The 19,424-nt window shown below is 40.5% G+C and overlaps 1 protein-coding gene across 10 annotated transcripts in view; it reads right to left on the bottom strand.

Annotated features, from left to right (window-relative positions):
- Positions 1-19,200, bottom strand: part of map4k5 (mitogen-activated protein kinase kinase kinase kinase 5) — a 43,480-nt gene extending 24,280 nt beyond the window's left edge. For 9 of the 10 annotated variants that reach the window (XR_007035069.1, XM_047345160.1, XM_047345162.1 and 6 more), the window contains exons 1-13: positions 18,799-19,200; positions 18,180-18,408; positions 10,196-10,253; positions 4,920-5,010; positions 2,693-2,757; positions 2,548-2,603; positions 2,414-2,461; positions 1,751-1,793; positions 1,567-1,639; positions 1,192-1,323; positions 905-967; positions 747-828; positions 146-262 (exon numbers count right to left, since the gene is read on the bottom strand). Coding sequence is in view for 9 of the 10 variants with exons in the window: in XM_047345160.1 (XP_047201116.1) it covers positions 146-262; positions 747-828; positions 905-967; positions 1,192-1,323; positions 1,567-1,639; positions 1,751-1,793; positions 2,414-2,461; positions 2,548-2,603; positions 2,693-2,757; positions 4,920-5,010; positions 10,196-10,253; positions 18,180-18,287 (936 nt within the window). In the remaining variant the exon portion in view is untranslated. The remainder of the gene's footprint in view (positions 1-145; positions 263-746; positions 829-904; positions 968-1,191; positions 1,324-1,566; positions 1,640-1,750; positions 1,794-2,413; positions 2,462-2,547; positions 2,604-2,692; positions 2,758-4,919; positions 5,011-10,195; positions 10,254-18,179; positions 18,409-18,798) is intronic. The other variant, XM_047345161.1, reaches the window with a different exon arrangement.
- Positions 19,201-19,424: the final 224 nt, after the last annotated feature.

The following is a 19,424-nucleotide window of genomic DNA, read 5'->3' as shown; positions in this document are numbered from 1 at the left end:
AAAAGCATCCCACAGTATGATGCTGCCAATACCATGTTTCACTGTGGGCATGGTGTGATCAAAGTCACACTTCTTTTCTCAATTTTCTAATACCAACCCACATTTTTCCTAAACTGAGGTGTGTACGAGACAGAATCCACATTACCTCAAGGTCATCATCGTCCACTTCACCGTAATTTTGGTGGTTGTCTGGGTTGTTCATCTTATCAAGGAGATCAACTGCAAGCCTCCTTGTTAACCCAGTCTGAGCCACAAATACATGCTGGCAAAATAAGCAGGAATAGAGACATAGTTATTAAAAGTAGCACTTGAGAAGGCTTGTTTTTTTAGCATTACTATGACCACTACGCAGGACTATTACCACATCTCAAAGAGACTACTCACTGATTTTATAATAGCAAATAGAAAATATCTGCAAAAATTATGTGTTTCCAAGACTACAGAGCAGGAACAGGTACTTATAGAGGCCATTACTGTAGTGTCTTCCAGGAAACACTAATACTGAATTTATAATATAAACAAAAAACTACTAAATAAAAAGATGACATAGTTACTATGTAGTTAACTTAAAGAGCCTAAAAACAAGTTAAAAATGAAAAAGATATGCAAAACCAAACAGAAGCTCCTTTTCAGGTTCTCTTCTACTGTTCTGGAAAGGTTCAGGTCCCTCAACAGAATACATTTCTGTACTATAAAGATTTTAAGTTTGTCAACCAGATATGAAGAGAGCAAGTAGCACTTCTTACCAGTAGGAGTTTCTCTGCAGTGGGCCGCTTCTTTGGGTTCTTTGTGAGAGACACTTTAACGAAGTTATGGAAAGCAGCAGACCTATAAGAAAAAGGTCCTTGCTTGAATAAAAAAAATGTTTATCTTAGCAATAGCCTATGAAAATGTATATACTCACCATTTGTTTTTGTCTTTTAGTTTAGGAGGCTGGAAACTACTCTTGGACATCAGAAACAAGGCCCTACATAGAACAAAGAAATGAGTCAGAAAGAAGGTGTTCAAACATTCATGAAAAGACCCCGTAGTATGTTCTGTTCATAACCAAAGCATACTTTGTTACAACAGGATAGCCGTACAAGTCACCAAGACCTGATTAAACAGTCGGGCAAGCACAAAAGCAGGAAGAAGACCAAGAAGGCCGTGAGGAAGGTTTGACTGATCGTTCTTGGTAAGAGTAAAACGTACCTCATTGGATGTAGGTCAAACATTGGAGGCTGAAGCTCAGCCAGCTCAATGGATGTGATGCCAACAGCCCAGATGTCGCACAGCTGGTTGTAGCCTCCGTTCTTCTCTACTGCTGCAACCTCTGGAGCCATCCTAAACAAGAACAAGACTGTAGATTAGAAAAGATTTAAAGCTAGAAACAACATTCTAAGATTGCATAAAATACACATAACAGCATAAAATCCCATATTGTGAAACTGTTAGAGGTCATTCAGGACACAGGCTAAGAGTTCCACGTCGCTAGGAAACTGGAACAGGGAACTGATCCTGTGCCTTTTAGATGAAGCCTCTCCCTCACCACTGATGTCCCCAGACTGAACCCCATTACACGCTTACCAATAAGGTGTTCCAATGAAGGACTTTCTTTTTGCAATGGTAGCTGTTATTTTGGCCGCAACTCCAAAGTCAGCTGCAACAAAGGTTGGGAGAGCTTTTCAGATCATGTGATGCACATTAAACAAAAAAAGCTACTGTGGATTTTAAACTCTAAGCAACACAATTGTGTCAACGAGCATCTTACCCAACTTCACATCTCCATTGTCTGTTAGGAGTATGTTCGCACCCTGTGGACGAATCCCAAACACAAGTTTTTAAGGCTTAAAAAAACTGCTCATAAGAAAGTGACAAACCTCAGCCATTATCGGCTGTTCTGATAGAAGCAACAACTCCAGAGCTGTTTATATCTGGTCTAGCTTGTAGTAAAATTACACAGCTAGACCAGCAGCATCACAGCTTTTGGCATTGCTTATGTTGGCTGTGACTGACAGTCTCTGTGGTAGCATCCTGTGGTGAGAGTAGAGGAAACAGGAAGCGCTTGCTGCATAGAGCTGAGAAAAAATAATAGGCCCAGCCCTGACCTTTGTGATAACACATCTGAGTGAGGCTCTAGCGATTTGAGCACTTATGAAGTTTAATTAAAACTGCAGCATGCAGCCCTACTGGCCACTTCCTTTTAATTTAGCAGCCCTAGGTTAGGGTGCAAAAAGAATCAGGCAGCTAGACTGGTTCAGAAACAACAAATGCATTTGGTGAATATTTACAGTTTTTAATAAGTAATAATACTACTTCTCCTATAAATCCTAACCACTTGTACTAATGTTGATTGAATACTGTAATTCTATTCTGTGAGTAGCAGGCATGACAGACTCCATTAGTGAAGGATAAAAGATGGAAGCAATAATACCTTGATATCACGATGCATCTTGCCCTTGATGTGCAGATATCCCAAACCCTGTGAAGGAATTTCAACATTCAGGTAAAAGTTGCTTAGACAATACAATACAATGCAATATTTATGAAATGCATTTGATTATTTACCTGTAAGGTCTCTCTGCAGACGTATGCAATCTGAGGTTCTGACAGAGGTCCTGTTACTTTAACAACATGCAGTCATTTAGTTTATGTAGAGTTCAGAAAGTAGAGCTCAAAAATGACTTAATAAATGGACATGAAATCAGCTCACCATGGTAAATATCCTGCAGAGATCCTCCACCACAGTATTCCATACATATCCAAAGTTTTTCTCGACTTGAGGAGAAAAGGAAAAACAGATGAACAATGAGACCAAACATCTACCTTTGGAAAGGTTTTGCAGGCCAGTTAGATTTGACACAAAGCTCTGGTGAAGGCTGCCTTGCAAATGTATTCATATTGTTGTTTTCAACATGGACAATTAGCAAAAATCTATGCAATGGACACAGAGACAAAAACGAAAAGGACAAAAAAAAAAGAAGCAAGAGAGAGAGAGAGAGGTGGGGCAAAAAGGAAAAACGCAGATAAGGAAAAAATAATAGAGGAGAGAAAGAAGGGTGAAGAGAATACAAGATGACACCCTAGAAGATTGCTTCTACACCTGCAGAAACTTGTATAACAACAGCAATGTCACCAAAACGTACATATTTGAAACATCATGCATAAAGGTAAAAGTTATATTAATTAACTACATTAATGTTATCCAAATGCAATATATGTCCGCTCCAGGTTCTTTGGACCCCGAAGAAAGCATGCGTGAGAGGTACATTGGTTGACCCGGCCAGAGCAAGACGGACCGGAATGGAACAGAAAATTGCAGTTGTTCCGTAATTTGATGGAGAACGACAGAGAGCAGGTCCATCGACGTTCAGAGTTGTCACGGAGAATGTGGAACCATTAATTAACATAACAACAGCGTTGCTCCGTTGGTCGGAACGGAACAGAACAGAGCAGGAACGGAGGATGTGGAATTCTTTCACCTCCCTCAAACCCGCCGGTGTTGGTTTTTCAAAATAAAGTAAATTTTAATGTTTCATGATATTTAAATTTCAAACTCTGATTATGGTTAGTATAAGTGCGTAAATAAAAATGAACAAAACAACAGACAGACAGACCCATTCATATATGTATTTTAAAAATAACTTTATTCTGAAGGTGTGGCGGTTTTTATTTTGCCGTGGCGGTGTGCCACGATCAATGACGTGTAGTGGAAACCCTGCAATTACACATTCCCACCATCATGGCTGCTTTAAAACTCACACCACAGACCCAACTTAAAGACACACAACAATGGACATTGTACACTCACGAACACTCCCCATACATACTCTATACTCCCAGGTTTAGGTACCGCTACCCCAGAGAGGCAACCAGCCCCATACACAGGAGGTGGTCCCCTTCATTCTGGGGTTGAGACAGGAAGACAGCCCGAGCATCAGTTCAGACTAGTGCCGGCACCGCCTGAACCCAAACGATCCGGGCCCAGACCCTGACCCCCGTCCCCATCCGGAGAGGCGGCCACAAACAAAAGAGGTCCAACTGGTCCAAACAAGCTCGCCAACCAGAGCCATCCCAGAACGAAACAGTCCCAACCCCCCAATAAATTCTGATCACACGGTCAGTGTTGGTTTTCAACAACTGTCACTGAGCTGTAAAAAGAAAGAAACAGTAACAGCCAGTTTCTTCCTAAACTTTTCCAACCAATTCCAATTTAAGTGTCTTTTGAAGCTTGCTGTCATTGCCAGGTAAATAGGATGTCTAGCCTGAAAGATGTACCAGATAATGTTTTATCCACCCTTGAACCAGAATCTAATTATAGCATGAAAGTAATAGATAAAAACAGCCTGATCACAGATATGAAACAGAAGACAATTCTAGCTAGTACCAGATCTCCACTTACAGCGTTACTTTTCACACCTTTTTTTTTGGTGTGCAAACGAGCTGAATTGCATTAATCATAACCTCAAAAGTCACTGAACAAATTGTTGTTCCTGTACTGCAATAGGTTGTACAATATTCAAAGCATGGTGGGCTGGTGGCAAGACTACACAAGACATACCTGCTGTGCTACAACCTGCATGTCTCTGTGCCAATAGCCATATAAAACAGTTCAGAGCCTTAAATTCCAGTTAAACCTGCTGGAACTCCAAGGCAGTTTTGGGCGGACCGAATCTACTTCCTCAAAGATAAAAGCCTCAAAAAACAGACCCCTGTAAAACATAAAAGCAGCACCCAGGCACTGAAGGAGTGAGTTGGGCTGAAACCTTTGAGTCATAGTTTCACGGTTTAGTGTGACAAAGTAATTAAAAACACAATGTGATGCTTGTGTGGCAGCTGGAAAATTTAATTAGGTTTCCAGTAGGCAGACTGGGATAGAGCAGAAAGGTCTGAATTTAAAAGAAAACAAAAAGCAGAGTTATTTTTCAGCTGGCTCTTACCAGAGGTAGCTTCCAAAGTAGGCCACAATGTTGTGGTGCTTGCATTCCTTCACCATGAAGATTTCCTGCTGAATGATGGAAAAATCATCTCCTGAAAACAAAGAGGAATCAAATAGAGATAAACAAAAACTCTTCAAAAAATATTTACTTAAAACTGAGGAATAATTGGAGTGGATGACAATCAACTGATTTTGGTTTGTGGTTCACTCACGAGTCCTAAAACAAAGACTTTATTAGCCACTGAGTTGTTAAAACACACGTTAATACAGTTGGCATACAAAAAAAGTGTGTCTCAAACTTCATATTTTAGAAAGATTTAAAAGCCAAAACAAAACAGCTCTTCATCACTGGGAAATATTAAAGACAGAACAGACTATAACAATAGGGGAACCATCACATAAAGCTTGTGGTAAAGGACATTTTTCAAGGAAGCTTTCCACCAGAGCAATGTACTGTAACACACACGACTAATAGAGGAAAAAGCATTTAGGCCAAGTTGTTCCCAGCTGTGCAGACACACAACCCTGGAATGTATTAACAGAAGGTTAAGAGGCACCAGGCTATCGACCATAGCACAAAAAGATTATATTGACAGAATTTCTATAATTCCTACACTCAAGTATGGAAAACTCTTAACATACCATCTTAAAAACAGAATTTAAGATGATATGTTAAGAGTTTTCCCTAATTTATATCCATGCATAAAAATCATCTGACCACTCAGTCTAAATGTGGAGCCTATTTTGACCAACCAAGTCCTGTTAAGTACTACTGTACAGAGGTCTACAGTATGAATGCTGCAGCTCAGGGTCCAGCCCAGGTATCGTTACAGGTTTTTTTAAGGGTTTTTTTTACAAATAAGAAAAAAAAGGAATTTATATTTAGCCCCCCTTATGGAATACTTTATACAACAGCCTTTTGCTGCAATTGCAGATGAAATCTTTTGGGAAATGTCTCTACTAACTTTGCACATCTCACATATTTGCACATTTTCTTTAAAAACAGCTCAAGCTCAGTCAGATTGGATGAAGAGCGTTCTGTGAAGAGTTATTTTCAAGTTCTGCCACAGATTTAAAATTTGGTTTTAGGTCTGGGATTTTGCCGGGCCATTCTAACACACTATTATGCTTTGATCTAAACCATTCCATTGCAGCTGTGATTGTATGTTTAGGGTTGACGTCCTGCTGGACAGTGAACTTTGCCCCAGTCTCAAGTGTTTTGCAGCCTCTAAATGGAGTCCTTCCAGGACTGCCCTGTATTTAGGTCAATCTGCCTCCCCCTCAACTCTGACCAGCTTCCCCAAAGCATGATACAGCCACCACTGTCCTTCAACATGGGGAGGTGTGTTCAGTATAATGCGGAGAGTTAATTTTACCACAGATAGTGCCTTGAATCTAGGTAATAAAGTTTAATTTTAGCCTCATCTGTCCCCTTCATGGCTTGTTGCAAAATGCAACCAATATCTTATGGCTCTTTCAACAATAGCTTTGTTCTTGCTACTCATCCAGACTTGTAGAGGGCAAGGCGAACAGTTTTCCTGTCAAAGAATCCTTCTACTCGAGCTGTGATTATCTGCATCTCCTCCAGAGTTTCAGCGACCCTCCTGGCTGCTTCTCTCTGATTAGGCTCCTCTTAGCATGCCATTTTAGGTGAACGACCTGGTCTTGGTAGTTCTGCAATTGTGCCATGGTCTTGTCACCTTTGGACAATGGATTAAACAGAGTTTTGTGAGATGTTTGAAGCTGGAGATATTGTTTTAAAGCCTACCCATGCTTTAAGCTGTTTCACAGCTTCATCCTTAAGCCTTCTACGGTGTTCTTTGGTCCTCATGATGCTATCTGTCCATAAATGTTCTCTAACAAATCTTTGAGGCCTTCAGTGAAAAGCTGTAATTACTAAGTGGGTGACTTCTGAATGCAACTGGTTGCACTGGACTTTATTTAGGTTTACCAGAGTACAGGGGGTAAATATAAATACCCACTACATTTTCCGTATAATTAATTGTAAAAACAATGTATACTTTCTCTTTCCAGTTTACAAATGTGAACTGTTTGTTAGTTTATCACAATAATCCCAAGAAAACACATTGGAGTTTGCGTTTTTAATGGGTTTTATGTGAAAAAGTTAAAGGGTTCTAAATGTTTTTCACTAAACAGCGTAGTTGTGTTTCCAAATTGTCTGCTGGACTTTAGCCTCCCTCACACGATTGCTAAAACTGAAGTTCTGATGGAAGACCACAGAACAAATGCATGTGTATGTGCACACAGAAGAAGGAACCACTGTTAATGATGGATGTTTTCAGATAAATCTAATGATAGAGAGCAAGGATCCACAGATGTTTAAGCTAGAGTAATTGCAATGACATGACTAAGAAAAAAAAGTAACTAATCACCCCACAGTCTTCTCTTCTTAGTGAGCCTAGACCTGAGAATGTAGTCACTTTCTCTCGGTCCGAGTCCTTCACTCAGCTCTGAATGCTCTTCGTGTCAAATTTCAATTCTCTGTGTTTCTAAGTGCCAAGTTTGTTACATTCTGAAAACAATAGAGTATGCTTACTAGTAGAATTAGAGGTCTGACTGAGATAAATGTTTGGTAGAAATTGGAAAACTAAGTTACTGCTTGTTTAAAACCAGCTAACTGAAGCTTAACTACTCCCATTGTTTGATAAAAGGACTCCATGCAAAACTAAGTGTCTCACGTTAGCAAAAACAAAAATCTAACATTTGACACTTTGATTTTTCGCTTTGTCAGATGATGAGTTAAATGAACCGTGCACCCTGCAGCCCTGGAGGCCTCAACACTCCTAACTTTGTACCTTCTGGTGTGTAATTTATGTCAGCATCCCTTCTCCTGGTCTAACCTGTCTGATTGCATGGTCCACCCAAAGCCGTTAACATTTGGCATTGATAGAAGTGACTCGTGCAAAAAGCTGTGCGAAGACAAGACAATGGAAGTCTAAATTCTATAAATCAAAAAAGACAACAAATATGAACGACACAAGCATGAATGGTATGGCAAAAATCCATTTTTGAAAAACAAAGCTGTATAATAAATCCATTGGGATTTAACTGACATAACTTTGACCTAAAATTAAGAAGTAATTTTACAAAAATTATAGTTAATAGTGTTGCACCGGGCACTCAACAGCAAATGTTTCCATTTTTATGCAAGAATAAGGACAAAGAAATTATGCTTTTTGAGTTACGGTTGGAAGATAATCCAGTAATAAGATATAACAGGGTCTCCAACAGTAAGAACAGCATTGCTTTGAAAACAGTCATAAAAAGAGTCTCTGATTCTAGTCGGGCAAAAATAAGTTTCAATGTGTTCCATTTTTTTTCATGAGTAAAATATTTGCCTCCTGGACGCCTTCCTCGGGAGGTGTTCCAGGCACGTCCCACCGGGAGGAGGCCCAGGGGACGACCCAGGACACGCTGGAGTGACTATGTCTCTCGGCTGGCCTGGGAACGCCTTGGGCTCCCCCCGGAGGAGCTGGAGGAGGTGTCTGGGGAGAGGGACGTCTGGGCGTCTCTGCTGAGTCTGCTGCCCCCGTGACCCGGACCCGGATAAAGCGGAAGACGACGAGTACGAGTAAAATGTTTAGTCCAAAAAATGTTTCTTCTGCTGCCGTTCCTGCTGGGTCACAGAACATTTCTCTCTACAGCGACACCTTGTGTTTAGTAGAGCAGCCTCAGTCATGGTCAATCAAAGATGTAAACAATCAGCCAGCCAGGATCGTCACCACAACTCACTGTCAATCGGTGGCTAAGGTCTGCAAGAACCTGTTTAAGTTTTAGTCAAATGAAGACTTAAAAGTGGCAGAAAAATTGCTGTATCTAAATCAGTCCAAACAAGAGTATGTTGTGGAACTGATGTCACAGACTGAAGCACAACACTAAACAACACACACTTCCGTTGTGCACTATGCACATCTTGGAGTAGGACCTCATTTGGAAGATTTGCAGCTCGCTGAGTTCAAGAAAAGGCAAGTCAGACTCGGTGATAAATAGAAACTCGATGGCAGACAATAATTCACTAGAAGGAAAAAAGGGACGACTGCATATTATGGAGATTCTGTGGTTCACAGAAGTTTGGGATAAGCCTGCTGAGTCCCTCGCTCAGACTTGATGAGGCTAATATACTGGTAGCCGATTTAAGAGTAAAAATAACCACTGTCTTGCAAAGTAACGCTTAACATCTTTTAGAGAGCCACAAAATGCCCTAAATCATACAGTTAAAGGGGGTCAACCTTTTCTTGCGTCTTTCCTTAAACCTGCAGTTAATCCCACAATCCTCTAACACCTGACTTTCAATATTCCAGAAGAAATATTTTTTATTATTATTTTAGGTCAAATTATTATTTATTTCAGATGTATTAAGAAAGAGACAAACTTTAACTTCATATCATATTTACAACCTAATCACAGGGCTTTAGAGAAAAAAACCAAGTGTGAAATTTAAACAAAAACCGAGAACTGAATATGTTCCATTCCTCGCCGGTATACAGTGGCATACAGTTTTGTCTGCACATCTATGGTACAAAGCCCTTTTGGTAATCCCTCTAATCTGGATCACACTAACCCAGTCACTAGGTCACTACTAGCACAGGCCCTCAGCAGGGAAAAGTCATGAATGTCTTCCTGTACCCCATCATACACAAAAAACAACAAAATAATACATAATTGGTGATTTCAGGTCAAAGCTTTTCTCCAGAGCAACTGGACAACTAATTTACAACTCGGTGGCGCAGTTGGTAGCACTGTTGCCTTGCAGCAAGAAGGTTCTCGGTTCAATTCCCAGCCGGGGGTCTTTCTGCATGGAGTTTGCATGTTCTCCCCGTGCACGGGGAGAACATGCAAACTCCAGGTACTCCGGCTTCCTCCCACAGTCCAAAGACATGCCTGTTAGGTTAATTGGTTAATCTAAAATTGTCCTTAGGTGTATGAATGAGTGTGTGCATGGTTGTTTATGTGTTGCCCTGTGATGGACTGGCGACCTGTCCAGGGTGTACCCTGCCTCTCGCCCATAGACTGCTGGAGATAGGCACCAGCTCCCCCGTGACCCACTATGGAATAAGCGGTAGAAGATGACTGACTGACTAATTTACAACACTATATGGAACACCCTAAAAGCTATTTATGGACATCCTAAGGATTTATTTCAAATTATTGAAAAACAAAACACTTTCAGACTTTCAGAATAAGCACAACCAATAATTTAAATGTTCAGCGTGATAAAACAAACCGAGATAAATAGATTACAGTGATCACTCTTACCTGGCTCCAACTTTATGATCTTGACAGCAGCAAGTTCTCCTGTTTGAATATTTCGAGCCTGAAAGACAAACAACCAAAGTTAGGAGCAAATCAACAAGGAAAAACAACCATAAAACCTCTGTTGATATTGGTGCTTTAGAATCGTGTGGTGTTCACATTAAATCCTTGATACTGACTACAGTTTTTTTAAAGAGTTTTCTAATGCCACATGTTGTATATGGGGCTCACTATTACCAGACAATATAGAGCAAATGCTACCAGATGATACATTGTGGTGACCTCTAACAGGATCAGATGAAAGAAGGATTATAGACCAAATGTTTGCTTTGAGCAGCAGATTAATCAATTCAGAAAAAAAAAAAAATTACTGCTTAAGCCCCAAATGTGATATTGGGGGGGAAGTGAAATGTAAAAAAAATGGGAATTTGCAAACGGTTGAAAGATGTTTGGACAGGTTTTAATTTGTTGTTTCTTTAAATAAGTAACTGAATAAATAAAACACAACCAATATGACAGGTACAAAAGATACAACCAAGATACACAATATCATGAATCTGTCATATTTGCATATGTGAACAGTGTAAGGAAAACATCCTCGGCTTTACCGTCACTAAAATTGAGCACCACTAGATTCCTTAAGCCATGCCTCAACAGCTGGTTACCTCCACTGTTTATTTGAATTTTTATTGTAGCCTTTCTAAAATCCTACCACCTTCAAAAAGGAAAAAGCATCACCAGTAAGTAAAGAGCGGTGCTGTTGAAGAGCAGGATCAGGATTAAACCTTCATATTTCTTGAATAAATGAGCTCTGCTGAAGTCAATTTTGTGGCTGCACATTTAGATGAACCTCTTATTCTGTTATCTCTCTATATGTTCAAATTACAATTTTCAAAGTGTGATTTTTCTACACTTGAATTTATGGTGGGAGGAATGGTAGTCTACCACTCATCCCAACAACTCATCGCTTGTGAAATTTCTGTGTCAAAGCAGGATGTGCTGCCTTCCAAATCCAGGTCAAGACAGGAGGCTCCCTAATCCGTGAGGAGAATTGATGGATGAGCAAATAAGTCAGCCGTAAACCTCATATCCAGTGTGGCTAATGTTTGAAATACTAAGCTACACAAATGACACTACCCTTTTCAAGCACTACCAGACACACAAAAAAATGAAAAAATTGACAAACGAGGCATTTTTATGCTTCTGCATTACTCTGTGGCATATCTGCACAACTGACATTTTTTTCTACACTGGAACCTTTCGATAGTTCTGCTTTAAAGTGTGTTCACTTCACACTTGCTTGCAACCTGTGTATTACTTTACACTTCCTGAAGTAGAAGTAACCAACTAAAAAAAAAACTGAAGCAGGAAAGGAGAAGTTTTGAAATTATTGTTCATGTAAGAGGTGCAGCTGGCGATACAGTTAAGAACCTGTAATGTCTACTGACTGATGGTATGAGAAGTAGGATTCTGACAGATATGCGATTAGAAAAAATTCAAAACAAAACCCTGAAGAAAAAATAGTTTTTCTGATTTTACCATAGACTACAAGAAATGAGTCACTGTGACTCATTGTTAGACAAATACTTTATTTCATACAACTTCCTATGACTTTACTAAAGCATTTCCAGTTAAATGTAACTTTTAAACTCTAAACATAACTGAATTAAAATCACTTAAGACTCACTGGTTTCCTATTTGACATCCAACTTTTGACTGGATGTGACTGACACATGAAGAATTAACATTAATCACGCATCAAAACCACATTTGAGCGGGCGGAAGTAGGCTTGGGGGTCTTTTCACACCCCCGTTTGCTGTTTGTTGTCTGGGGTCGGAGGTTGGGAGAGGGAGCGGGCCTTCTGGTCAGGATCTGGGTTGGGGTTTGGGTCATGGGGTTGTCTGGTGCTGATGCTGAGGCTGGCTTTTCGGCCCTCTCGGGATCGTTTGGATTGCCTTGAATCTCAGTCCCTGACTTCGTTGCCCGGTTCGTCTGTTGGGGGGGGCACCGGGCTCCGATGAGGGGGTCTTGGCCGGGCGGTGTGCAGTGTTGATTGAGATAATGTTTCTACCTGGGCTATTGTTGCAGTGGCAGTGATGTGGTGTGTCTGTTTGTTTGCAGGGGCATGGTGGGGGAAGCGGCCCCGAGTGCTTGCCGCTGGCCGGGGACCTCTTGTCGGGTGAGTTTGTCCCATCTTGGTGTGGGGTCGAGGGTTCCGTTGTGAGCTCGGTGCTCATTGGTGTCTGCCCTGTTGTGGCTGGGGGCTGGGGTAGTGTTGCGCGGGGCCCTTGCCTTCCCGTCGCGGTGCACTGTGCGGTGGGGGCGGGACGCAGCGGGGTGCTTGGAGCAGGGCTGTGTGTGGAGCTTGGGCTGTGTGGGTAATGCTTTGTCTGCTTTTTGGGGATGAAGCTCACCTGTGGGGTTGTGCCCATGTGCGGTGGGGAGGGGGTTCATGGCGTTTGGGTTCGGGGGCATGTGTTCGATAAGTGTGTCCTGGTTGGGGGTGGCCCAGTGGGGAAATTCATGTCAGGGTTCATTGGGGTGGGGGGCTCATGGGGTTGGGATCAGAATTCATTGGGGGGTTGGGACTATTTTATTCTGTGGGCTAGCCTGGACCAGGTTCAGGTTCTGGGGCAATCTGCCTGTCTCCAGGGGGCTGGTTGGGGTATCGGCACCTGGACCTGGGAGTATAGAGTATGTATGGGGAGTGTGAATGAGTGTACGACGTCCATTGTTGTTTGTCTTTACATTGGATGTGTGGGTGTGAGTGTTTTTATGTGTACGCATGAGGGTGGGAATGTGTGATTGTGACTGTGTGTGCCTGTTTTTTGTGTCAGGTTGGGTCTTGGGCTGCTCCCTCTCCTGGATCAGTTTAGGCCCCCCATCAAATGTAGGGCCGATTCCCTCCCCGCCACACTACCTGCCGATGGTTGGTGTCTCTGCCCGCTGGTGTACTTGTGGTTCACGGTATCCGGGGCTGGGTGCTTTGGTGTGTGCTGGCTCACTCCCGGTGGCTGCTTGCCGGGGACTGGACCCCTGGGCTTTGTCCGGCCTCTGCTTGGGGAGTGATATGTCTCGGGGTCTCGGATCTCTGGGACCATGGCTGGATCTGCTCAGGCATAGACGGCTGCCGGCAGGGCCTGTGGGCTTATACAATGATGTACAGTAGGTGGCAGTATGTACCTCTGAATTTGTTGCGAACCGCCAGCAGGAGAAGAAGAAGAAGCAGCAGCACTAGCAATAAGATGACGGACCAAGAGCATATATTAACGACATTAAGACATATATAAACTTTCTAACATTACCTGGCTTTGTGCCTTTTGGCACTAGTGCTGCTGCTTCTTCTGCTGGCGGTTCGCAACAAATTCAGAGGTGCATACTGCCACCTACTGTACATCATTGTATAACTCCACCCACTATATTCTGAGCCTGAGATCACGTGACACCAAGTCGCTGATGTAAATTCGTATTCTCAAAGAAAAGAAATCGTATTCACAAACTGGTATAGCATATTGTATTCATAAAGAATAAACAACAACTGTAAACTTGAACTTTGTGTTTGTAATTTCTTGAAGCTGTAACATTTTATTTTGTATTCTCATAGAGAAAATATGCAATACCTCTTTTGGATTTTACTTATGCACAACTATTGACTAATATGCACACATTTCCGTCTTTACATACACATTGTTTTTGACAGCGTTCTTACCCCATAGTTTCTGCAGGTGTAGATCTTGTATTCTCTTCATCCTTCTTTCTTTCCTCCATTCTATTCTCCTTCTCTCCCCTTTTCCTTTTTGCCCCCCCTTTCTCTCTTTCGTGCTTCTTTTTTTTTCCTTTTCATTTCTGTCTCCGTGTCCGTAGCAACTGAAATAATCCCAAAGCAGTTTCTAATACAAGTTTCTTTTATAAATATCAAGCAGAGCTTTAAAGCGTTAGCTGTAATGCTCCACTTGTGAAAGTAAATCTGTTGGGTTTTTTCTTGGCACTCAGACAACAATTCTGAGCGCTACTCTGCCGGACAGGACACGATTTAAAAAAAAAGAAAAAAAGAATTGATATTAATGCATTTAGAACTATGATTTTCTTCAGACACCATTAGCTTCCGTTATTTTCAATAGCAAAGAGACACGTAAAACGCTGGCCAAAAATGTTTTTATGACACTTCATTTATTTCTACCTATAATGCTGATGTATCTACATCAAAAAACCAAGACCAAGGTAATTCAAAAGTTGCAACTACCAACCTCACTTCACTAAACCTGTTCTGCATGACTTGCAGCATGTCTCTCACTAAAAAAAGGAATCTAGGCAATAAATATGTCTATTAACCACTGTAAAAACGCTTAGCTAATCATAAACGGAAAAGATAATGACCAGGAGAGACCTAAACTGTTAACTAGAGATGGACGATGAACTGAAAATATTCTATTAGTATATGAAGTTAAATATTGTAACAGTAATTTCTTTCCCACAGATCCCTTTGTTTTAAGGTGTAACTAACAATACCACAAGGTGGAAGTAGGGCTGAAAAATATCCACCAAAGATTAAATTAACAGAAAAATATTCCTTCAGAAATACTTTGACTTGATGCTTTAAGTCATCTTACTGCATTGCTGTTTATCAGCCAAGTTTTTCACATGGTCACATGGCTTATGGGGTCAGTTATTGCAGTAGCACAATATGCTCCATTTACACTGTGATGGAGAAAGATTAGGGAAAATGGGAGGAAAAATCATACAAAAACATTCAAAATGCCATAAGCCTAGTACCATATCAAACTAAATAAATATTAGTCAGCAAATCAAACTTAGCTTAGCACAATGGTACATTGTCAACATGCAGTAACAATAGTGGACTTAACCAATCATTAATACTAGAGGAACAGCTATATGTAGGAACCCAGATCATCATGAACAACTTATAGTAGAGCCAAGTTAGAAAAATACCAAAAGCTGTAATAGTGTGCACCTCAGATGAAATAAAATAGTGGTCTGAGCTTCTTTTATGCACAGAATTTCAACAAATCAAGAAGAAATTGAGTTCTGTTTTAACCATGAGGACACGTTAAAAAAGAAGTCACGAGTTGGTGAGCTTTTATATTTTCACTTCAAGTTATCGATTTTGAGCTCTCCAGCCAATTGATTCAATGTCAAATAAATATTTTATTAAAAAAAACATCAAATAAAAAAAGATGGGTAAAAAACATTTTGCATTATAAATCCTATTGCAGTCAGGCAAAATAAAATAAAATTAGAGCAGGATTTAGATTATTTTATTTCAGATTACATCATTCTGCCTCTACATGCCTACTGGAAAGTCCTATTTAAAACCCTTTAAATCAATACTGCAGACATCCTGACATCTCATGTCTGGATGTACTATGTTAGACCAAGGTGACAGTTTGTTTGTTTTTAATGGAAAGAAAATGTCCTGGAAAGCCTCATAAGATATTCACACGTCGTTTGGAGGTTTTTTCTTTGACGGATGAATTGTTATTGAAATACTTGAAAGCTGAAAGCTTCATCCCTTGATGACACTAATGTTCCAAATTGTTTTCCAACCACCAGTGCTTTTCCAGCCAGGCAGTTTAGCACATCTACAGAACAAAACCAACTACTTAGAGATTCTCCACCTGTTTTTACTACCGCTTTATTGAGAAAAAATTACAAAGTAAAGAAACTTTGGGGAAAGCCTTTTTGGGCCCACCTTTACTGCCAGAACATGTATCTACTGACCCGGCACGATCCATAGAGCTAGTGAAAAATTAAAGTACTGAAATGTTGTGACTTGCAGCTGTATGTGCTGATTTACAACCCTGTACCTTCAGAGATTTTGTTTTCAACAGTAGTATAATAGAATATACTATCGCAAGTTTTCATTTATAATATATGGAAAAAAAACTTTAAAGCATTAAATTTATCAAATAAATTATATGTTTAAAAAAGAAAGATGTAGGGCGCGGCGCTGATGGTGTAGGGGTTAGGCGCGTGCCCATATACGGAGGCTACAGTCCTCGAAGCGGCCGTCCCGGCGACATTTGCCGAATGTCTCCCCCTCTCTCTACCCCTCTTTCCTGTCTGCCTACTGTCAAAAAAGGAAAAAGGCCACTAGTGCCAAAAAAAAAAAAAAAAAGAGGTAATGCAACAAATATAAACATGATCCTGTTCCAACATTTAGGAAGTACTGACAGCATTAGAAGCGGTTCAAAATCAATGTTTTATTGGTTTCTTGTTGCTTTTGAACATCCTAACCATGTTTAAAGTCTGTAATAAACATCCAAAATTTAGAAAAGCTGTTTTTTTTTTAAAAACAGATCTGTGTAAGGCAGCCCAAACAGGGACATTTTCTTTATTTAAGGTGTTTCCGCTGTCATTTCAGCTCTGAGCACACCCTTTAGTGAAACGCGTGTTTAGACAGGGGATGGATCATATTTCTGCCCACTGCAGCCATCCGCCTGTGAGCTTGGAGAGAACACCAAGCGCTACATTCCACCAGTGGCCTGTCTGGGGGTGGGGGCTGGCCGGAGACGCTTTGTATGGAGAGAGGCCATGACAGACAGGCTGTACTTTCACCTCTGTTTCAGATGGTAGGTTGGTTTGTGGCAGATAAATTGGCAAAAGGCACTTCAGTAACATAGGACTCAATAAAGAAATAACTGCGGGAAAATCTGATGCCTTCAGAGAGTTAAATAGAGCAATGAAATGTGAAAATGTTGATTGTACATACAAAACAACAAGCAGAACTTTTTAAAAGGTGAAGTGGATATTTTAATTTTGGCTGCTTTGTTAAAAGCAGTAATGGACACTTCAGCTGTTATTTCCTAGTATTACTTTAATCGGTAGTTTATGATTTATTTGCTGATTCATTAAAACATTGTGGGTGACATAAATCAAGAAGGTAAAAACATATTTTTTTTGCATAGTTTTTAACACTTTACTCACTCAGGTGATTTTATAATGCGTGATTGCTGAGTGTTATGACAACCTATGTGTGAAAAGTCTTTTAGACAATCTATGAGCACAATACATATCTTATAGGTAACCAATAAATGTGTGAGAAGAACCATGGATGTCAGTGTAAGCTCGACCAGACTTAAGATTGCGCTGATGGGTTTGCAAAGATAGGTCCACAGTGCAGCTGTCATAGTTTTGAAAATATAAACAAAAAACATAAACTCTGGAGTCCTTTTGGTTTAATGCCATCGTTTGTCCTCTAAATTTGTCACGCCATGTAAAAGACAAAAGTCTAAATTGTTAAAGTATTTGTGGTTTTTCAAGCTTTGTAATCTTTGTGAATGAACCATCTTCTTGACAGAACTTTACCTATATGTAACGCAATCTTTAGAAGTTAAGTTCACCATGTGTTTCTAGAGAACAAAACTCAAGCTGTCAGCATTGACTGACTACCATAAATTCTTCACTTCATAAATTCCTATGTGCAATAATGTAACAGGCTTTTGCTTGTGGATGACTGCTTAAAAAAATTTAATTAACTGTGCGGGGATTTTAAAAATAAAGAGACAAACTACAAAAGACAAACCTTTGGAACGTAATAATAACAACAGGCACAGGCCAGTTACCAGCACAAAGATATACAATAATTTCAAAAAGTTAAGGTTTCCACATTTCTTTGTCATACTGTTTCTATCATTTGAAGTCCTTTAATGAGATCCCACAAAGTGTGGAGTGTCTAGAATTTCCACCGAACGTTTAAAGACCACAGTAACGCAGTTATTCCCCTCCCCTACCTGTTTCTGAGCATTGCTAGTCAGCTGGAAGAAAGAAAGCCACTGCAATTTTCCCTCCCTTACAAGATAGTCAAATTCAGCTTTCTGGAAAAAAGTTGTCATATGGCTCCCATATGCTATTATGACTTACAAAACAAACAGCACACAGCTTATGGGTTGAATAGTCATGAGATAAGTAAATCACACTATCTCGAGCTCCTATGACAGACTGTGGAAACCAGTCAATTCAGCCTACCTTGTACACTTCTCCATATGTTCCACTTCCCACCCTCTGAATGAGCTCAAAGTCATTCTGGGGGTTCCTCCTCTGAATTTCGCAGCTCGGTCGGGGAAAGATATCCATGATAGCTTGAAACCGAGGGATCCTTTACATTTAGTTGGCTTGATTAGACGTGGTGTGGGTGGTCGACAGAAGACAGTCTCGACCAATGCTATTCAGACGGCGCCTCTCTGCGCTCCATATCCTGACGCAGAGACAAAGTTAATGAAAGTGTTAAAGGGCTAAATTAAAGGTTTAATCCCTGTACGCGTCCTAGTTTAAATGGGGGGAACAAGGGTTATAAAACAGGTCTTATGTTACATTCTTAAAGTGACATTTCTCTTTGTTAGCAACGCAACAATTTTAGTCCACAAGACCTGTAGAATAATAAGTTTTCCTACGAAGCCGTTTATTTTGTAACAACGACACTCAACTAGCATCACACTGCGCTACTTTTAACAGGATATCCGTGGTCATTCCAGCAAATAGCCAGGGCCAGCCAGGGGCTTAGCGACAGGGCAACTCAGCTAATGCTAGCTAACACGCAAACATTAACTTAGCCCCCCGCCTGCCGTTAAGTTCAAACTGGGCTCACCTTTTACAATGCAGAAACACCAAGTGCGCTCGTCTTGCATTATAAATCCCCACTGAGTCTTTAACTGTGGTGTGGCGTCGAATAAAAGCTTCAAAAAGTAAAACTGATGTCCCTTTGTTATCGAAGTAGTAAACTTCAGTTGGCTCCACCAGCTCACCCCGTTTCTTTTAGAGCAGTACGGACGTTACGGTATACTTCAATCCCCTCAGAAATCTCAGCCGTAAGTTCCCCCGCTGACATGTCATTTCTCTCCTTTGGCAGCTTTAAAGAAGCTTCGACATTGTGTATTAAATTCCACTGTCACTCCGCGCTAATAATAGACGTTTATTAAAATGTATTCAGAGAAAACACGACACAAAAAAGCAACAGTGTGCCGCTAGTCCGTGCAGTCGAGTTGCTGGACTCATGGTGCGTTCAAGCACCGCGAGCAAAAATTAGACTGATGAATTTTTTAGTTACGCTACACCCTCTATCCAGACATAAAACCTGTAATTTTCGCTATTAGTTGGTCATCTGAAATGTTACAATGCTGATTACACAGGCAAACAAACTGCTAATTATTATGTAATTTAAATAAAATGTCATCGCCAGCATAATATGGACTTCAACTTTAATTTAATTGAAAT

The sequence above is a fragment of the Girardinichthys multiradiatus genome, chromosome 19, assembly GCF_021462225.1.
Source record: "Girardinichthys multiradiatus isolate DD_20200921_A chromosome 19, DD_fGirMul_XY1, whole genome shotgun sequence".
Taxonomy (NCBI): domain Eukaryota; kingdom Metazoa; phylum Chordata; class Actinopteri; order Cyprinodontiformes; family Goodeidae; genus Girardinichthys; species Girardinichthys multiradiatus.
This window is presented reverse-complemented; position numbering and strand designations above follow the sequence as displayed.